Below are 17,017 nucleotides of genomic sequence, written 5' to 3'. Positions count from 1 at the left end.
TGTAGGCCTTGTCCACTGTCCACTCGCCCGCGGCCCCGGCCCCGGGCTCGGCCCCCGCATAGCGCTCCATCTCCTGCTGGAACTGCAGCTGCCGCCGCCGGTTGGGGTCCACGTTGATCCAGTTGTTGGCGATCCACTTGGTGCCTTGGGTGACCAGGCAGCCCCCGTGCAGGGCGAAGTCATCCAGCTCCCCCACCCAGCCTGCGGAGCAAAGACCCGTTAGGAGGCGGCAAGGAGCACTGCAGCACAGGCAGGCACGGCCGATGAACACCGACACCGTCTCTCCTGCCCCCAGCGCCTGCTTGGATTTAGCTCAGATCCACCTTACAGGAGTTGGCTCCTCCTGGCACCCCTCCATCTTAGTGCTACCCCACCCTAGCGCCTATGAGGAGCTCGCCAGGGCAGGCTCCCCAAGCGCAAAACGCTTGTTGCCTCCGCGCCTCTGCTCTGCACAAGGGGCTCTCGCATTCTGCATCCTGGCTCACGTTTTTCTCAGCTCTTCCCGAAGGGGGAGGCTGTCACGGAAGAGATGGGTGCTGCTGCTAGAAGGCCTGTGGATGTCAGAGGCTCACGGCCTTATTAGAGATTGCATTTCAGCAGTTCTAAATGATCTTCTCTTTACAGAGGTCCCATGTTTTTTCCATGGCAGCCTTGCATCAGCAGCCGCCTTCCATTTAGGAACAATTTGCTCATAAAACCACAACAGGGCTCTTCTTAAAGGACAGCGATGGTCTTGATATTATCATCTAACAGCCCAAATGTCTTGTAATTTTTCTAGAGATGGAAACATGGGCTGCTCCCAGGGGAGCTGGGATGCCATACTCCTTCCTCCCACCACTGCTCAAAATCTGCCAACAAAACACTCTGGAGTCATACTTGCCAGCAGCCTGGAAGATTCACGTCCATCCCCCAGCCTGGCTGTTGGGGAAAACCACGCTGCGCTTGGTGAGGAAAGCAGCCCCGAAGACACAAACCAACAGGCTGCAGCTGAGCTATAACACAGGAGTTGGGCTGTGCCTCCCTGTGCTGCACAGCTGACGGCCGTGCCTTTGTCCACCTCCCCTCCCCACCCCTTTGGGCAACACCACATCAGTGAAACATTTTGAACTGCAGACCAAGTTCCAGCAGGAGCTTCAGCTTGCACAGCAGGATGGAAGGCAGCTGGCAATGGCTAGTGCAGCCACGGTCTTTGTTTGCTAGCTAGGCCCGTCCCCCAAAGACATCAGGAGCCACTGACCTACTGCCTGTAAACAAAGGCCTTCCAGGGTCAGGAAACTCCTACCCAGCTGGTGACAAGCAGACTCTACAGTTCCCACTAGCAGGCAGCTACCACCCTTTGGCTCCAGTCTGAGCTCCCAGCCGCCGCAAGACGATGACGGCTGTCACCTCCTGCAGTCCTACCCCTCCCAAGAGCAGAGTCTTGAAACAGTACCATACCTTCTCCGTCTGACAGGTAGTTGTACCAGAAAACAGCAGTGCCTTGCTGAGGTTTCACTCGCAAATTGCCCTTGTCGCAGTTTTTCCGAGTATCTCGTAGGTCAACGTCATTCTGGATCAAAGACTGGGAAGAAACCACAGAGAAGGTGTCGCAAACTGGGTTGGAACGAAGCACATGCACTGGGCTGCCTCTGCTGCCAGCCATCATCCTGCCCTTTGCCTGAGCACCCCACAGGGACAGCTCAAGGCTGATGCTGGGCAGGACAGGGCTTTCACAACCCACCCGGAGCAGCCAGTTTCAGCCCCTTAGAAGCTCATGACCTATTTCTGAGCAGCCACCCATTCCTTAACACATTGCCTGGAGCACAACATACCTGACAAGACTTCCTCTGAGGAAACCTGCCCAGACAGAAGCGAGCAGGACTCGTGTTATGGCAGCAAGGCCAACAGACTGCCCCTCGAACCTCTGAGCAGGGAGAGGCACAGCTGTCAAAGCCCTGCGCCTCCTCCCTTGGCCTCAGAGGGACACAGCTTCCCCATGTCCTAGCGACGGAGGCTAATGTCCACCAACCTCACGCACCAGACCCCTCTGCAGCCACAGCAAATAAAGACATTCAAAGAGGGGCTTCAAATCCCCAGGGGTAACATGTAGGTGAGATTCATTTACCATCTCTTCGTACGTCCTGTTATCAGCTATAGGGAAGACTGTTTCACCTCCCCCAGTCACATTGTTCAGGTAGAACAGCACTGTCACATACCTGCAAGACAGAGCGGCTGTCAGGGGACACAACTGGAACAGAAGAAGACGCACAGGGGCTGTCTGCACCCTGCCCCTCCACCACACATACAGCGGTTCCTCCAAGACATCACAAGATAAGTGATCTACATCACCAGCTTTTCTCCAAGGACACAACAAGGACAACAAAGAAGCCTCTGAGGGTGTGTTTCTAGCCATTGGTGGGGATGGCCCAGCCACTCTGCACAATCACTCTGCCCTCCTCCTCGCATCGGCTCTGCGGACTTGCAGGATTCACCCACCCCCCTCTTCAGACCCCTTCATGCCAACAATCTGCACAGCTGATTTGCGAGCCCACAACCTGAGCACCGAGTACCATGCGAGGTGAGGTGAAACTGCTCTCCACACCTCTTCTCTAACGTGTTCCAGATAGTGGCAAAGCAGACCTTACCGGCACGAGGTCTCAAAGGGAGCGCTTTCATTGGCGACCAGCTTGGTGTGGCTGCAGGCAGTCTCGGGGAAGACAGGGCCACTGTCCATGTGGGCATGGTAGTGCCCTCCTTGGTCGTACCGCACAACCTGGAGGGGCTCGCTGTGCTCCACAATCTCGGGGGGCAAGCGAGTCAAGCGCATTACCCTGGGGAAGAGGAGAGCAGAGCAGGTGAGGGGAAAGCACCATCACCCCATTCGGCTGCTACTCCCAAGCAACAAGTAAATCCAGAGAAAGCTAACCCCCTTCCCCAACAGACCGGAGAGACAGATGGGCTGCAGCAAGCGTGCCAAGAGGTAACTAGGTCCCTTACAGATCTGTTGCACCATCACCATCAGCTCAGAAAGTCCTTGTCAAGGTTGACAGAAAACCCCAAAACTGAAGGGTGCATCTCCAGCAGGACTGCTCTCAGGAAGACTTTGCTTGCTCAGCAAGATTGCTTCTGTGTGTGTCCCTGGAGCCTTCATGTGCCATCTCATGGCTTCTCTGGACTCCTGCACACCACCTACAGACCTCAGGGACAGTTAGCAAAGCACAGGGCCCCTGCTGAGAGCGAACAAGGGACTAGCTCTAGGAATATTCTTGTCACCTAACTCACCTTTCCCTGTTGCCTTTTCAGCAGCCTCCCCCCAGGGCAGAGGGGCACAGGAAGTGATCAAGGAGACCGGAGCCCTCCTGCTCTGGGATTTTTTCCGCTGCTACATCTGAGATCATCCCCAAGGCAAGCAGGTACCTCTCGAGACCTGCCAAAGAACACTCAGAGCTCTGAGAATTCAGACTGGTGAAGCCCTCCAGGCAGACACAAGGGGAACGTGGCACCCAGGCAGGATGGCAAAGCCCCTCCAGGCTCTGCACAGTCCCAGGGAGGACTTGTGACAGCCTCCGTCAGCGCTACGTCTTCACATCCCCTTAACAGTGGCCAACCGAAGAGCGTAAAAGCAGTATGCCAATGCTTGTGTGCGCTGGCTAGCTAGCACGGAGAAGGTGGCAGCCACAGTCTGCTCTAATCAAGGCAATATGGGACCCCATTCTCCCGCTGGAATGCACTGAAGAAAAGGAGCGGCCAACAGCCGTTTTCAAGCCTCGGGACAGATTTCACCCACCCATGTTCTGGGCAAGGACCAGCACCACAAGAACAAGAGAGTCTCCAGCCAATTATCTGAAACTCACCACAGCTAAACGATTTGGCCTGTGAGCTGGGTTTCAATACTTCCCACTACCAAATCTGAGATGAAGGGAAGAGTAAGAGGTTCTCCAGTCTGCTGTGAGTTGCCCTGTGATATGTGTGCTTGGAGGATTAAACTAACTTGGCTTACTTGAGGTGAAGTCGTGCTTGTTAAAAAGTCAGCTCTGAATAGCTAAGACAGATTTCAGTGAAATGCATGAGTAACTAGAGCAAATGACAGTAACTACTGGCACCCAGACAGCCTTGGAAATGGGCAGTTTCTCCCAGTCAGCTCATTTACTAATTAGAATGAATTATTTCATATAATGCCAAGTCTTCTTGGTTTTATAGGGCTGTTCTCAAAAGTGAATGGAGATGCTGAAAGGTTTGATTTTTCTTTTTCCTTTTCCATAGGACAATACAAATTCTTGTTCTAATGAAAACCTCGTCTCCCCACTTCGTGTCTGTGTTCATTGCTCTTCATACTCCAAAGACTTTCATGCAATTAGGAGGTGTGAATATTAGCAAGTCTGCCACTGCCTCTCCCAGCACAGGCACTCCTCGTGCCTGCACAAACCCAACCGTCCCTCGGCTGCCTGTCCCTTACCTTTGCCGTATGGCTCTCATGACCTGGTGTGCCCCCTCGCCCTGGTACAGCCAGGTGTGCTGGCTATTGCGCACCAAGTCACTCATCTTCACTTTCTGGCTTCCCATGTACTTGTGGAAATCACGGATATTCAATTGTTTGAACTCCTCCAAACTCAGCACGCCTACAGGAAGAGAGGAAAAGCTGGCTGACTCTGGTGCAGGTAATAGCTCTTGGCCTCTTGTACTCAGAGAATCCACCACCTGAGGGCACTGCAGAAACTGCCTTCCTCAAACAAATTCGATTCAGGGCCCACCACTGTACCCACCACGGGCTGCACGCCATATGCGCAGCATGACAGACCCCAGCAACGCTCTCACCTCTAGCTGAGCAGAGGGCCTACAGCAACCTGCAAAAGCAAACCATTAGCTGCCATGCAGGGTCAGAACTGGGACAGGCAAAATACCATTTTGAACTTTAAAATGCTCCTAAACCACACAAAACAATCCATATAGAAATTTCCATAGAGAAATAGCCACTACAGTTCTAACATATGCAATGCCACAGCTAAAAAGCCCGTGCCAAGCCTTGGGGCTTGTTACTTATTTAAATAGACACATTTAAGAGCAGAGTGGGACACCTCAGACCACATTTTCTACAAGACCTTGCATGGTAATTTAAAAAAGCCAAACCTAAACCAAGCAGTACATTCTTCTGCATTTGTGTAATTGCAAAACATGAGTAAGAAACACAACAAGAGTGTGATCTTGCATAAGTAGATGTAACAGAAAAGTGAGAGGTAAAAAGTGGTTTCTACTAAAACAGGTATTTCTTGTTTGCACTCAACTGGACTTGGCAAGGGATGGACTTTTGCCTTTGTCAACTTGAGAAAAATCTTCGTATTTGTTGTTTCCCCTTTCTGGAGAAGGAAGCCCTGCACTGGGGACCAGGTCCACAGCGTGCAGAGCGCTGCACCGGCCTGCCTGGTGTCAAGGGCTGCGAGTGGGGCTCACTCAGGCAGCAAACCAAGTGCTGCTGCGGTGCCAGCTCTGCTCCCCAGGCACACAGCACCCTCCTGCAGGAGGCAGGACCAGCCACCAGGGTCAGCCTGGGACAGTACCTCAGGTGCCATTGGTCATGACCAAATTATGCAGACCATCATTATTTCTAGTGTCCCCATTTCCCCTTACTCCACACGGTCTTTGATGATGCAGTGCCACATCCAGGTTGTGACCTGGTCTCTTGATGTCACGTACCAATCTAATAACAGAGGGAAGCAGCAGTCTGGAAGAAACGTCCTGCCAAGAGCACTTTAACAGGACCTTTCATTTGTTAATGTCCGGGATGGTGGAAAAGCCACAGAGGACTCAGTCATACGCTCCTACCCCTGCCAAAAATGCCACCAGCCTGGAGTAGTGGGGCATGGGGTACCCTCCGGATATTTAGGCATTAACAGGGGTACCGCTTCAACTCCAGAGCAGCTCCTCCTGGGCAGCTCTCAATGCCAGGTCACTGGAAGAGAGCGTGCAGAGCCTGTGCGTTCACTTTATTTGATTAGGAAATGGAGAATTGCTTAATTGGGGCCACTCTAATTAGAGCAGCAGAGGTTAGAGTGCATGTCCGGACCAGCGGGAGCGGGAGGGGCAGAAGTGGCCTCATGGAATACAGAGAGTTTGCAGTGGCAGAGGGGGGGGGTCAGCAACAAAGGCTGACCAACGAGACTGCCCTCGCCTCCACTTACTCCGCCCTCCCCTGACAGTGATGTGGTGCCCCCAGCCTGCTGCAGAAGTCTCCCTGAAAACAGGGGGGGGAGTGGAGGGTGCACCTTAAAACCTGCAGCCCAGGTAACAAGAGCTACATAGTCAGAACCAGAGCTGTCTCTCAGACCACAGGAGCAGAATTGCACCCTGAAGGTCCTGTTACAGCCAGGCACGAACCAAGGCAGGTCTGACAGGAGAGAGGGAGTACAGAGATGTGTTCTGCTCCTGCAAAATCCGAGACCAGGTGGTGGAACCAGTCTGCTGCTAAACTGGCGATGAAGGGGCAGGAGTGCTGCAATGAGAGGTTACACGGATTTTACTTTTCTGGAAAGGTCTCTAAAGCAGCGTTATTTTCCTTTGAAAAACACAGCTAGGGAAACAGGCCTGGGCAGGGACACGGCTCTTGCTCTGCCCCACCTAGCTGTGCGAGGCATTCAGCGTGCTGAGGGCAAAGGGATTCCTGTGGAGCTGTTCTTACCATTCCCATCAGGATCGGCCTTGACTGCAGTGTACATCTCCCGGATGTTTTCGGGGGTCATCCACCTGCCGTTCCCAAGCCGGGTGTGGGTCAACACCTGAAATTCATAAATGAATCAATGCCGGGCACTGGTTTCTTGTACTAACAAAACCCTACAACCTAGATTCTCTGCTTGAGGCCTGGCGGGCTCTCCTCTACAGAGCATCGGCCAGCCAGGCGTCAGCATGTCTCTGCAGAAAGAAGATTGCAGTGAGAATCATCTGGCAGCCACACACAGTGTGTGGCTGATGAGTGCTGTTATTTCCAGTTTAGGTCACGGCAAATGACTGCTGGGACTCGATTAACCAGTCATGAGATGGAGGAGGCACAGCTCTTTCTCTTGAAGGGAAAGTAAAGCTACTGATGATAAAAGTGAGTGCTTTTACTTGTCCAAGATAAGGGCTTGGAACAAAACGCTTTCCACATGGACAGAGAAATGTAATATCCTGGAGAGCTCTCAGCAGGCTCTGACCTCCAGAGAAAGGAGCCTTACCCTGGGTTGTCACTGGCCCAGTTCCCCATACTTCATGACGTGTGCTACCCACAGGATGGTATGTGCCCCCAGCCCCACCTGAAATGGGAACCTGGGAAGGACATCCTTGGGCTGCCAGCGCCTTTCCTGATGCACCCTGCCATACAGGTGCTGAAGGGTGGGGCTGAAACCAAGGGTGCTGAAGAACTGTGGGCAAGGTGCTCATCATCCCCCCCAGGGTCGTTAATAGGGGTGGCTTTGCTGATGACTGGTCAACTGAGCACAGTCAGCCCCCACAGGCTGCACAAAGCAGTGCCTACACTCCAAACTCGCTCCCCTGGGACGCTTGGCAAGAGGAAACCCACAGCACAAGGAATATTCTACCCAGCATATTCAAAACACACATCTGCCAAGGACTGTTGCTACCTCCCAACTGCATCACAACTGCTGCACATTTCCCCAGAAACTTTCCCACTGATGGCCGGCACAAGTCTTGAGACATAAAATTAAGCAAATACTGTTTGGTATATACCGGGGTCTGGCCTTACCCAAGCACATGAGTAATCAAGAGACCATCTGAGGACGGGCCCTGCCAGAGGGTCCCCCAGCAAACCTCCCCTGGTTGGTCCTGCACTCTACCTCTTTGAGCTGCAGCTGCCCATCCTGATTGTGGTCCAGCAGATTGAAAATGTCCATCTGGCTGATTTCTATCATTTCCATAGCTTCCTCATAGTCATCCGTTGGTAGGATCTGGCTCTTCTGCAGACCCTTCAGCTGTGCCAGATGGACGATGAGCTTGCACTCCTCCTCTGTCAGGAAGTCGGGAATTTCTGCAGCAAAAGTGCGAGCAGCAACAGAGACTGAGGAACTGTTACAGTGGGACCCCAGACTGATGCCAGGCCACTCAGGAAGACGGGGGGGGGAAAAAAAAAAAAAAAAAAAAAAGAGAGGTGGGGGTACAATTTAGAAACTGCCTAAGTTTTGGACATTCAAACACATCCAGCCTTCTACCAGAAGAGCTCCCAAAGAGCATACGCCAGACACCTGAGCTGCTGGAGGTGGGTATTTTTACAGCAGCAGTTCCTAAATGTTTGGATCCAGGGGTCAAGCCCTTAAGCTCTCTCACAGATACCACAATGGACAAAGGAGGGAACAAACACATGTGTTATCACCGCGTATTATCACTTCAAAGGTGACATGTGGATCACAGTCTGGGAACTGCTGCTCGACAGGAAGGCAGACCAAAACCTTTGCAGTGGGCAGTGGTGATGGCCAGAGCTCCAGGCTTCCTTGCTCTCATGTGGAGAGGTGAGCACTTCGTACAAAACCAAACGCCCTTCAGGGGAACCTGGCACAGTGCTCTGCTATGAAACTCAAACAGCAAGGAAACAGCTTCCAGAGTTATTCCCACTCATTCCCTCGCTCTCCTGCTAAAAATGGTCTTCAAATTTATTATTACAGGGGAAGACACCGCACATGGCGGATGCCATGCTCCATACCCAGGTAGCATCCTGGTATCACCAGCTTTCCTTTGCAGTGCGACACCAGCAGCAATTGCGCAATAGCAGGATCCCAAGCAAATTTACATGCAGAGAAATCCACTGATGACTATGAGGCCAAGAGATTTCTAGCTGCACAGTGCACTTGCAAAGCACTGGTGAGGTCCTGTTCCACAGCACAGTTACACCGTGGCCCAGCAGGTTGAGAAGATCCTTCTGGATGATGTCTGTCACTGCTATGGGGATTTTGTTACCAGCTTCTGAGACTTTTGAAGAGGGAAAGGAAAACCACCAAAGCAGGACAGGTTTAAGGGCTCCTAGGGTGAAGGTCCTGCTCTCCAAATCGCAGGCCCCTAGAGCTCCTGCAGGTATGTGCCAAGGACACATTATGTCTCCACTATAAGCTGCAATCATCAAGGGGGGGCTGGGGGGGACGAAATTAATTACTTCTATGACCTTAAATCAACCCTATCAGCTCAAACTGTCAATAAGCAGCTGGCTTCTTGCTAAGTACAGACCAGAACCAGCCCTGGAGAAAATTAGATGTTCCTGGGAAGCCCCAGAAACACGATGCAGCCGGCTGTATCCATAACACCCTCCGAGGAAACAATTTCCGCCACAGGCAGCGCAGGGTCCTTGTGCCAGAGGATGCTTCAGAGCCGGAGCTTCCGCTGGCCCGTTTGAACCTCATGGCATGGCACCAGGTCCGAATGAACTGTGTGCGCTGGCAAGCGACACCCCCAGTATTTCCCGTTCCCCGAACTGGGCTACAATAATGATGGCTTCTGGAATCTTAATTACGTGCTGGGGGAAGGACAATCCTGCTCTTCAGCGGTAGTAATGGGATTTCGTAATGAAGTAAAGATTCTGTTAACCGGAAAGCGTGCTCTGTCACGCAGGTTGCAAGGTGAGGGGGTTTCCAGCTAAGCGCTGCCAATCTCATCTGCAAACAACCTGGCTCCACAGCTGCAAATTAGTTCCTCTCTACCCTCAGCTCTCCGAAACTGTTAACTTCTGGCTGTGAGACCATCCTATCTCCCTGCCTGCTCAACAATAGATCCGGCTAAACAAATGCCTCCTAATTGACTTTGAGCAAGACTTGATTGCTTTTACAAAAAACAAAAGAGAGGAAAACATTGGGGTTTATGAAATAATGACTAATCCTGGAGCAAGAGAAAGGAGATGGGTTGGAGCACTGGTGTCAAACAGAGATTCAATCTCAGCTGAAAGAGCCCCAAGACACATGGGCCAAGTCATTCATCCCTCCCCAACTGCCCTCATTTCCACACCTGCTGATCTAAGCCAAACCCCTGCTAAAATCCAAACAATCGGGGCCGCTGGCAAACGAAAATTGGAGCATTGTCTTCCCCATGAGGGCTCTGAAAGGGCCGCACTTAATGAGGGTGGATTGACAGAGAGGTGGCTCGTAGGCTATAAAAGGCATCCCACAGTCAGGAGCAGCTCAGTCCAGGGTGCACTGCCCGTTTGCCCGCTCCCGGCTCATTCTGAGCATGGGCACGGCCTACTGCAGGCACCCTTCGAGGCTGGGTGGCCCATGGCTGCTGGGTCTCCTGGCGCGTCTGCTGCTCTGGGGCTCTCCAGGAACCTGGGCGAGCTACCTGAGGAGATCCTCCAGCTGCACGCCCATTCCACACCACATGGCCTTGTGCTATGATATCGGCTACTCCGAGATGAGGATTCCCAACCTGCTGGAGCATGAGACCATGCCAGAAGTGATCCAGCAGTCTTCCAGCTGGCTGCCCTTGCTGGCCAGGGAGTGCCACCCAGACGCTAGGATTTTCCTCTGCTCCCTCTTTGCACCAATCTGCTTGGACAGGTAAGATGTTTTTACAAGTTATTTCAGCTGTAGCAAGTAACACTCCCCAAAAGCGCAACTGCACACGCCTCCCGAGAGAAAATGCATGCAATGTGATCAGTGCAGTCCCCGAGAAGCTGTGCTGCCCCCCTCAGCGAGGAGCAATTGGACTATCTAGCAGGGACCTTCTCTCTGAAAGCAAACCACGAGCATTTCATCTCGCAGGAGCAGAAACATTACGTTGCCTTCTCTGGATTTTCCCGTTCTCCCACCTCAAGCACTGCTGCCACCTCCCCTGGCCGCCCCCCTCGCACACCACAGTAGGTGCTGGCACCCACCGGCTTCACCTCCCACCTCCCCTGCAGCCCCTTTCCCAGCTCCTGCCCCGACCACACAGAGGCTTCCTCAGCCTGACAGTGCCAGCATCAGAGAGAAGTCCTCAGTTTTGAGGTGCAAAGGACAGAACTGCTAAGGAAATCAGGTATCTAATTAGGCACCTGTAAAGGTAAGCAGCCTCTGCACAACTAGAGAAGATCCCTGGGGGGGGTGGGGAGCAGGCTTCTGGCAGCAGCCGACATCAAACAGCCTCATCACTCCCGTCCTCAGAAATTCATTGTTTTATTTGCTGGGCATGAATGTTCAAAAGACATCAAAGACCACAAAAATACCTCTGCTAGCGCTACAGCGTGCAAGACAGATCTGTGCGGCAGCAGTGTGGTGCCAGGGCTTGACCCTCAGCCTGCTGCAATCCCCATCCCCTCCCCAGGCTCATCTACCCCTGCCGCAGCCTGTGCGAAGCTGTCAAGAGAAGCTGTGCACCCGTCATGGCTTGTTACGGCTACCCTTGGCCCGAAATCCTGAACTGCAACAAGTTTCCCGCAGATCATGAACTGTGCATCGCGGCAGTCTCCACGGATGAAAATTCCTCGAGCAGGAGAAGTAAGGTGTTTTTTTTTCCTCGTATGTTTTCCCATATGTAATACTGAAAGCTCAAAGGGGTGGGCCTATGCCTTGTTTCTATTCCCAGTATTTCTGGGTTTAAGCTATATTTAACAGGAAACACTATAAATTCTAGTTTTGTTCTCTCCAGGAACTCCAATGAGTCTAGAAAATCAGGGTAAAGTTGACTGTAGCTTGTTCCCTTCTCTACTGTATTCGTTAGCTCCCTGGCTGCCATCAGACCATGTGGGTTTGGGGCAGGGGGAAGAAATTGCTGTAAAAGCCTAACACTCAGGCACATCTTGCGTGCAGGCTCCAGGCGGTGAGATGTGCTTCCAGCAGAGCTAAGGAGCTGCAGCCCTGATCTTTCAGCTGTGTCCAGGGTTTAAATAAACATGCAAAAAGAAATGTTTTGCAAGCCTTCTCTTTAAACATTAGGAAACACCACAAAGGGGCATAAGCCTCTGCAGACATGAGTTACACAAGAAAAAAATATTTAAGACTGAAAGACTAAATTAAACACCCAGATACTGATGAACACTGGGGGAGATTCAAGAGCAGTTGAGAACAGATGCCTCATTTTATTTCAAAATTACTAGATGGAGTTTGGCCATACCAATGGCTTTACTGTTTCACTCAAACTAGGCGATCTTCATCAAGCATTTTCACTGCTGCTTTAACATGCAGCAACACAAACAAGCCTAAATAAAGCACGACAATCAGCATCTCCCCCAGCCACAGAAAGGAGAGCTGGCAGCCTAAGCTGTCTCTCCAGGGACTGGGTAGATGGGGAGGAATCACCACTCAGAAACAGCAAACCACCACTCGCAGATCTCAAAATTGCACTATGCTTTCTCCAGTGAAGCTTGACAAAGGTGTTATAACCAAATTTCTGTTGCAGCAGTGCCCCGAGCCAGCTGCAAGGACTGCGAGCTTGAGGAGGCCAGCACTGCCAGGGAGATCCTGGAAAACCTCTGTGCCAATGATTTCGGTGAGTGACTCCCCCTCCTCCTCTCAGTTGCTGCCGTTCCCTGCAGCAGCCAAGTAGTGGCACAGACAGAAAATGGTTTTGCATGACAAACTGACCTGGAGGAACTGCAGCTTTCACAGCAGATGCCAGGGATTTTCAGGTCCCAACTTACCTGTTAGGTAGCATGAGGGCCCAGCTCCAGGCAGCACCAAAGGTGAAGACCTGCTTTATTTCTGTGGGCTCTGACTCTGTTTTGGTCTGTGGCTGCTAAATACAACACTACTCTGGTTTTCCCCCTCAGAGACCAATATTTCAATTGATGCAAACTCCATGTCAGTTATTTCAAACTTCCAATACCATTGTTCTAGTAATGTGACTCTCCCTCTCCTAGCCCAAGCAGGTGGCAGTGCTGGCTCTGCTCAACCAGCTGGCAGGAAGTTTTCAAGATACTGTCCTGAATTCAGGCACACAAACTTAATGAAAAAAAAAAAATTAAAAATCCTGGGCAGCCAGCAGTCACATCAGCTCCTGAAATTCCACCTCAGAGAAAAGTAAAGTAATTTGCCCAAGACCAGGACTTTGATGCATCTACAGGGTTTCTGCCTGTGCAGTGGTGCTGATACGCTGCCACTCTCATTAGAAAAGCAGAGTGGAAAGAATGGTGTTCAGTACTGGAAACTAACCTCAAATGACAACTATTACAAGTTTATTGCAATGACATGAACATGGATTGATACGTCACCACATGACAGAAACAGCAAGAAAGCCTTGCATTGGCTGTGTGCTTAAGGAGGTAAGAACTATGACAACTAAACAGAACTAACAGCTCTTTTTCCAATCCCCGCAGCAGTGAAAATCCGAATCCTGAGGAAGAACATCACCACCACCATCTCGGACTTTGACCTGGACCCCTCCAGGGTGGAGGTCCTGAAGCATGGCCCGCTCCTCAGAAGCGAAATCCCCAGCAGGCTCCAGCAGTGGCTGGATATAGATGCTACCTGCGTCCACAACATCATGAGAGGCACTCACTCAGGGGTCTTCATTGTAAGTGGCGAAGTACAGAGCGACAAAGTGGTGGTGAACAAGGCCTACGCCTGGCAGAAGAAGAACAGGAACCTGCACCAGGCAGTGAGGAGGTGGAAACATCACCGCTGCCCTGAACAGGCTGTCCAAAAGGTCTGAAAAAATCTTACTTCCAACAATAAGAAACTGCTCCTTTCCCTGTGGCTAGAAAACTCCTTTCCCTGGCAGCTGGTGTTTTGGAGATGTACAGGCAGTATTTTTAGGTGATTCAAAGCAGTCATAGTCCACAGATAGGGCCTCACTACAGATCCCTGTTTTACTGAGACAGAGCTTAAGGATGTAGATTTAACCTATTCCTCTTGCAAGGCTCTGCAGATCCAGGACTTGCAACAGATGACTTTGTGTAGGATCCAATGTCACGACAAAGCTGAACTGAAGTCTGCAGGTGAGCACAAGCTAGAAGAGACTTGTAGTAACAGTTCCAATGGTCAATGGTTCTCATCATCAAAGCTGAGAGCCATTTCAGCTTCATTGTTTGACCCCGAGACATTGATGCTGTCCAAGTGCCTGCTTGCTTTCTGTCCAGAGAGATTACATGGAAGTCTGACTGCTAAGTGAAGCTTTTTGTGTAATGGAGCAAATACTTTACTCTTGAACGGTCTGAGGTAAATTAAGGGGGAGAAGAACCCACCCCAAAAACGCCTGGCCCCTGCAGTCACTCAGGCTGTCCCTTCAGCTTGCTGAGCTGCGAGTTGATGAGCACCTGCACAGGTAAAAGCACACAGCCACTCTCAAGCAGGAAAGGCACAAAGCTGAGGATTTCTGCATAACAGGGAAAACAATTTTTTAACATCAGAAATTCAGTCCGGATCTGAAGATTCTGGTAACTGGGGAACTACCGAAGATATCACAAGAGCCTTGAGAAAGAGCAAGAGAGGGAACAGGACATCAGCTGTTTAAACCTCTGCTTTGCTGTGCAACAGCGGCTTTGCTTGGGACTCAGAGGTGAGCCCCAAACACAGCACAGCAGGAGGTATTTGCAGTTCTGATATGGGGGTGGGGGGAGAAACATTACACATCCGTCTGGCCTCCCCCCTGCATGCAAGGAAGACAGAAAAGGTGGCAAAACTCAGTCTCATAAAGTTCTCTGCAGCTCACTCTCTCGCCCAAGTAGGGACTGTAATTCCCTGCAGGGGTAAACAGAACTACAGCTCTACACTCCAGACCACAGAGCAGAAAACAGCAGATCCCAAAATGAGAAAACAAGTTGGATTTCTACTGCCTAACAAAGCACTGTCCGTGGGAAGTTTTCTACACTGGATTAAACTTGGGACCGAAATAAGAAAATAAGGGGAAAACCAGCTTTGAGGAGAAACGTGTTCTGCCTTGTTCATGATGACGGCAGTCTCAGTTGTGGACAGAGCCGCTCTGTTTGATGGAGACACATTGCCTCCCTGTGCTCGTAAAGCACACCAACAACCCGTGATGAGATCTCCTCTTCAGATTTAATGTGGGCTGAGACGAGCACTCAGACACTCACACTGAAATTCAGCTGCGCCCTGACATTTGTGCCGTGATTACTTCTATTCCCTGAGGCTCCGAAGAAAAACACAGCAAGATTTCCTATTTTTATTCCTCCCTACTGCCTTGCCTTGCAAACTGCTGCCCGATTCACAGAATCCACTGCCAGGTGGTCCCTGCAATGGCAGTATCTTCTGAACAGACTGCGTTTGGAAAACACAACAGAACACATAAAAGCTCTGAAGGTTGAAAAGGCTTTGTCTGATATTTGTTTTCCATTAATAGGATTATTTGATTGCTAGTGTTTCCTAACTAAAAAGTGCACAGATGGTCTGACTTACAAGCTTTAGAAATGACGTCTCGTAGCTAGAGGGGGAAAAAATAGGGCAGGGACTTTTTCATAGCTCCATGAAATACGCTTAGGTTCAGTGCAGATGACTTAGCCACATTTAAAAACAAACCACAAGTTCCCCTATGGTGCCCAGTGCCATGCTCCAAAGCCCAGAGCCTGCACTAAATCATTAAAGAACCATCCGTTGCTGTAGTCCCCCTACAGCCTGCTCTGCTGAAAGCAAAGATCACAGGCCAGCCGCTTATTTCCTTACATTGGCTCTCACACGCTGCAACACTTCATGTTAAGTAAAATCCCCAGAAATTCAAGAGTCCTTCCTTGCTAGCAACTTCCAGTTTTGCCTAACACAACCCAGTTAAACACACACTTCCACTAATTTAAACAACAGAGGTGCAATAAATTAGGTGTTTTTTTTTTAAACCAGTTGATGTAGATTGGTACCGTTTGCATAGATAGAGAAATCTCTGCAAGTCTTTTAAAGTCACAGCTGGCTCCTGGCAGGTTCACCCAGGAGATAAGAGCTGTCTTGTGAGTTGCAGTTTCTAAATAAGTGACTCCCTATCGGAGGACAAAGGAGAACAGACCCGCATGGCATCTCAGATGTGGAATGTCCACTGCTGTCCATGATACCATCCGCAGGGAGCAAACCTTCCCCCAGAACCGATGGAGGTGCTGGAGTGACAAGTTAAAATGTATGGGATTTCTGCTGCCAGGACCAACCTGCCTTTTCTCAACTTCAGCACCTTCCCTGCAGGCTGGGATCAACTCTTTCACTTAAGCAGGGCAGAGCAGGCGGGAACAGGAGTTTTCCTGAGCAAAAACCAGAGCAATTGCCCCAGACCATGGCTCTGGTAATGACGTCAGTTTTGCGAACGCTGTGGGGTATCAGTTCCAGGTTGGTGCGTCTGTTTCCTGAAGCTCAGACAGAAATCCACTTGGAAATTTGCATACCATGAGTACCACACATGTAGAAATGACAGAAGAACTTTGTATATTTCTTCCAGATACTTACTGCATTAAAGGAATTTAATAAGAAACCTATTTGATTTACGGCCAGGCTTTCAGTGTGTATAATCTATTTGGAATCAGAAAAAAATCCTCTTCTTATGTTACATCCAAAAGACTCTCAATGCTATTTTTTGAGAGACAACAGGTCCTCTCTGACTTTGCAGCAGTAGGAACTTTGTAATCATCTGTCCCAAAAAATCAATTTGTATATTCTCAGTGGATTTCCAGAACACGGGGTTCAATTCACAAGACTTTACCAGTCACAGCAAAAATCACAGAAAGATAAAGAAGGTTTTAAAATACCTGAAAGAAGGATGTCATGTGGTTGTGTATCAAAGCAGCCAGAAACAAAGATAAATCTAGAATAGGACGCAAAATGGTGCAAGACATTAAATCTATCAGTTCTCCTGTTACTCATTTCCTCAGCACTGAAGTACCAACACTAAATTGCTTTATCATCATTTATTACCAAAAGTTTGGGGATCTCCTGTCCCTTCCTAATACTTAGCAGCTTCTTCGAGGTCCTCTTCAGCGATCTTCTGCCTGTTCACGGCATTTTAAAGGCAATCTGAAAAACCTGGAAAGGTTAATCTTCCCAATTCTTCTAAGTGGGCCATCCAGAACCAATAACCTCTGTGAATTCTGTATCAAAATACCTTCAACACCACCATGCTCTCTCTAATGCGGCCCCAAGGGAAGGTGACGCGGGTAGGAGAAGCCGACAGG

General features: G+C 50.4%; 2 protein-coding genes across 2 annotated transcripts in view; one reads left to right on the top strand and one right to left on the bottom strand.

Annotated features, from left to right (window-relative positions):
- LOC104134756 (WD repeat-containing protein 6) overlaps positions 1 to 13,295 on the bottom strand; it is an 18,672-nt gene extending 5,377 nt beyond the window's left edge. The window contains exons 1-9 of the mRNA XM_035903807.1: positions 12,560 to 13,295; positions 10,369 to 10,487; positions 7,803 to 8,031; positions 6,653 to 6,749; positions 4,436 to 4,598; positions 2,625 to 2,810; positions 2,105 to 2,195; positions 1,438 to 1,561; positions 17 to 201 (exon numbers count right to left, since the gene is read on the bottom strand). Of these exons, the coding sequence (XP_035759700.1) occupies positions 17 to 201; positions 1,438 to 1,561; positions 2,105 to 2,195; positions 2,625 to 2,810; positions 4,436 to 4,598; positions 6,653 to 6,749; positions 7,803 to 8,031; positions 10,369 to 10,388 (1,095 nt within the window). The 5' untranslated portion in view covers positions 10,389 to 10,487; positions 12,560 to 13,295. The remainder of the gene's footprint in view (positions 1 to 16; positions 202 to 1,437; positions 1,562 to 2,104; positions 2,196 to 2,624; positions 2,811 to 4,435; positions 4,599 to 6,652; positions 6,750 to 7,802; positions 8,032 to 10,368; positions 10,488 to 12,559) is intronic.
- LOC104134795 (secreted frizzled-related protein 5) lies at positions 10,387 to 13,569 on the top strand. Its single transcript, XM_035903806.1, has 4 exons — positions 10,387 to 10,499; positions 11,245 to 11,417; positions 12,319 to 12,408; positions 13,235 to 13,569. The coding sequence occupies exons 1-4, from the start codon at positions 10,387 to 10,389 to the stop codon at positions 13,567 to 13,569; spliced, it is 711 nt and encodes a 236-aa protein (XP_035759699.1).
- The last annotated feature ends 3,448 nt before the right edge of the window (positions 13,570 to 17,017 follow it).

The sequence above is a fragment of the Egretta garzetta genome, unplaced genomic scaffold, assembly GCF_000687185.1.
Source record: "Egretta garzetta isolate BGI_Z169 unplaced genomic scaffold, ASM68718v1 scaffold91, whole genome shotgun sequence".
In the NCBI taxonomy this organism is placed as follows: Eukaryota; Metazoa; Chordata; class Aves; order Pelecaniformes; family Ardeidae; genus Egretta; species Egretta garzetta.
This window is presented reverse-complemented; position numbering and strand designations above follow the sequence as displayed.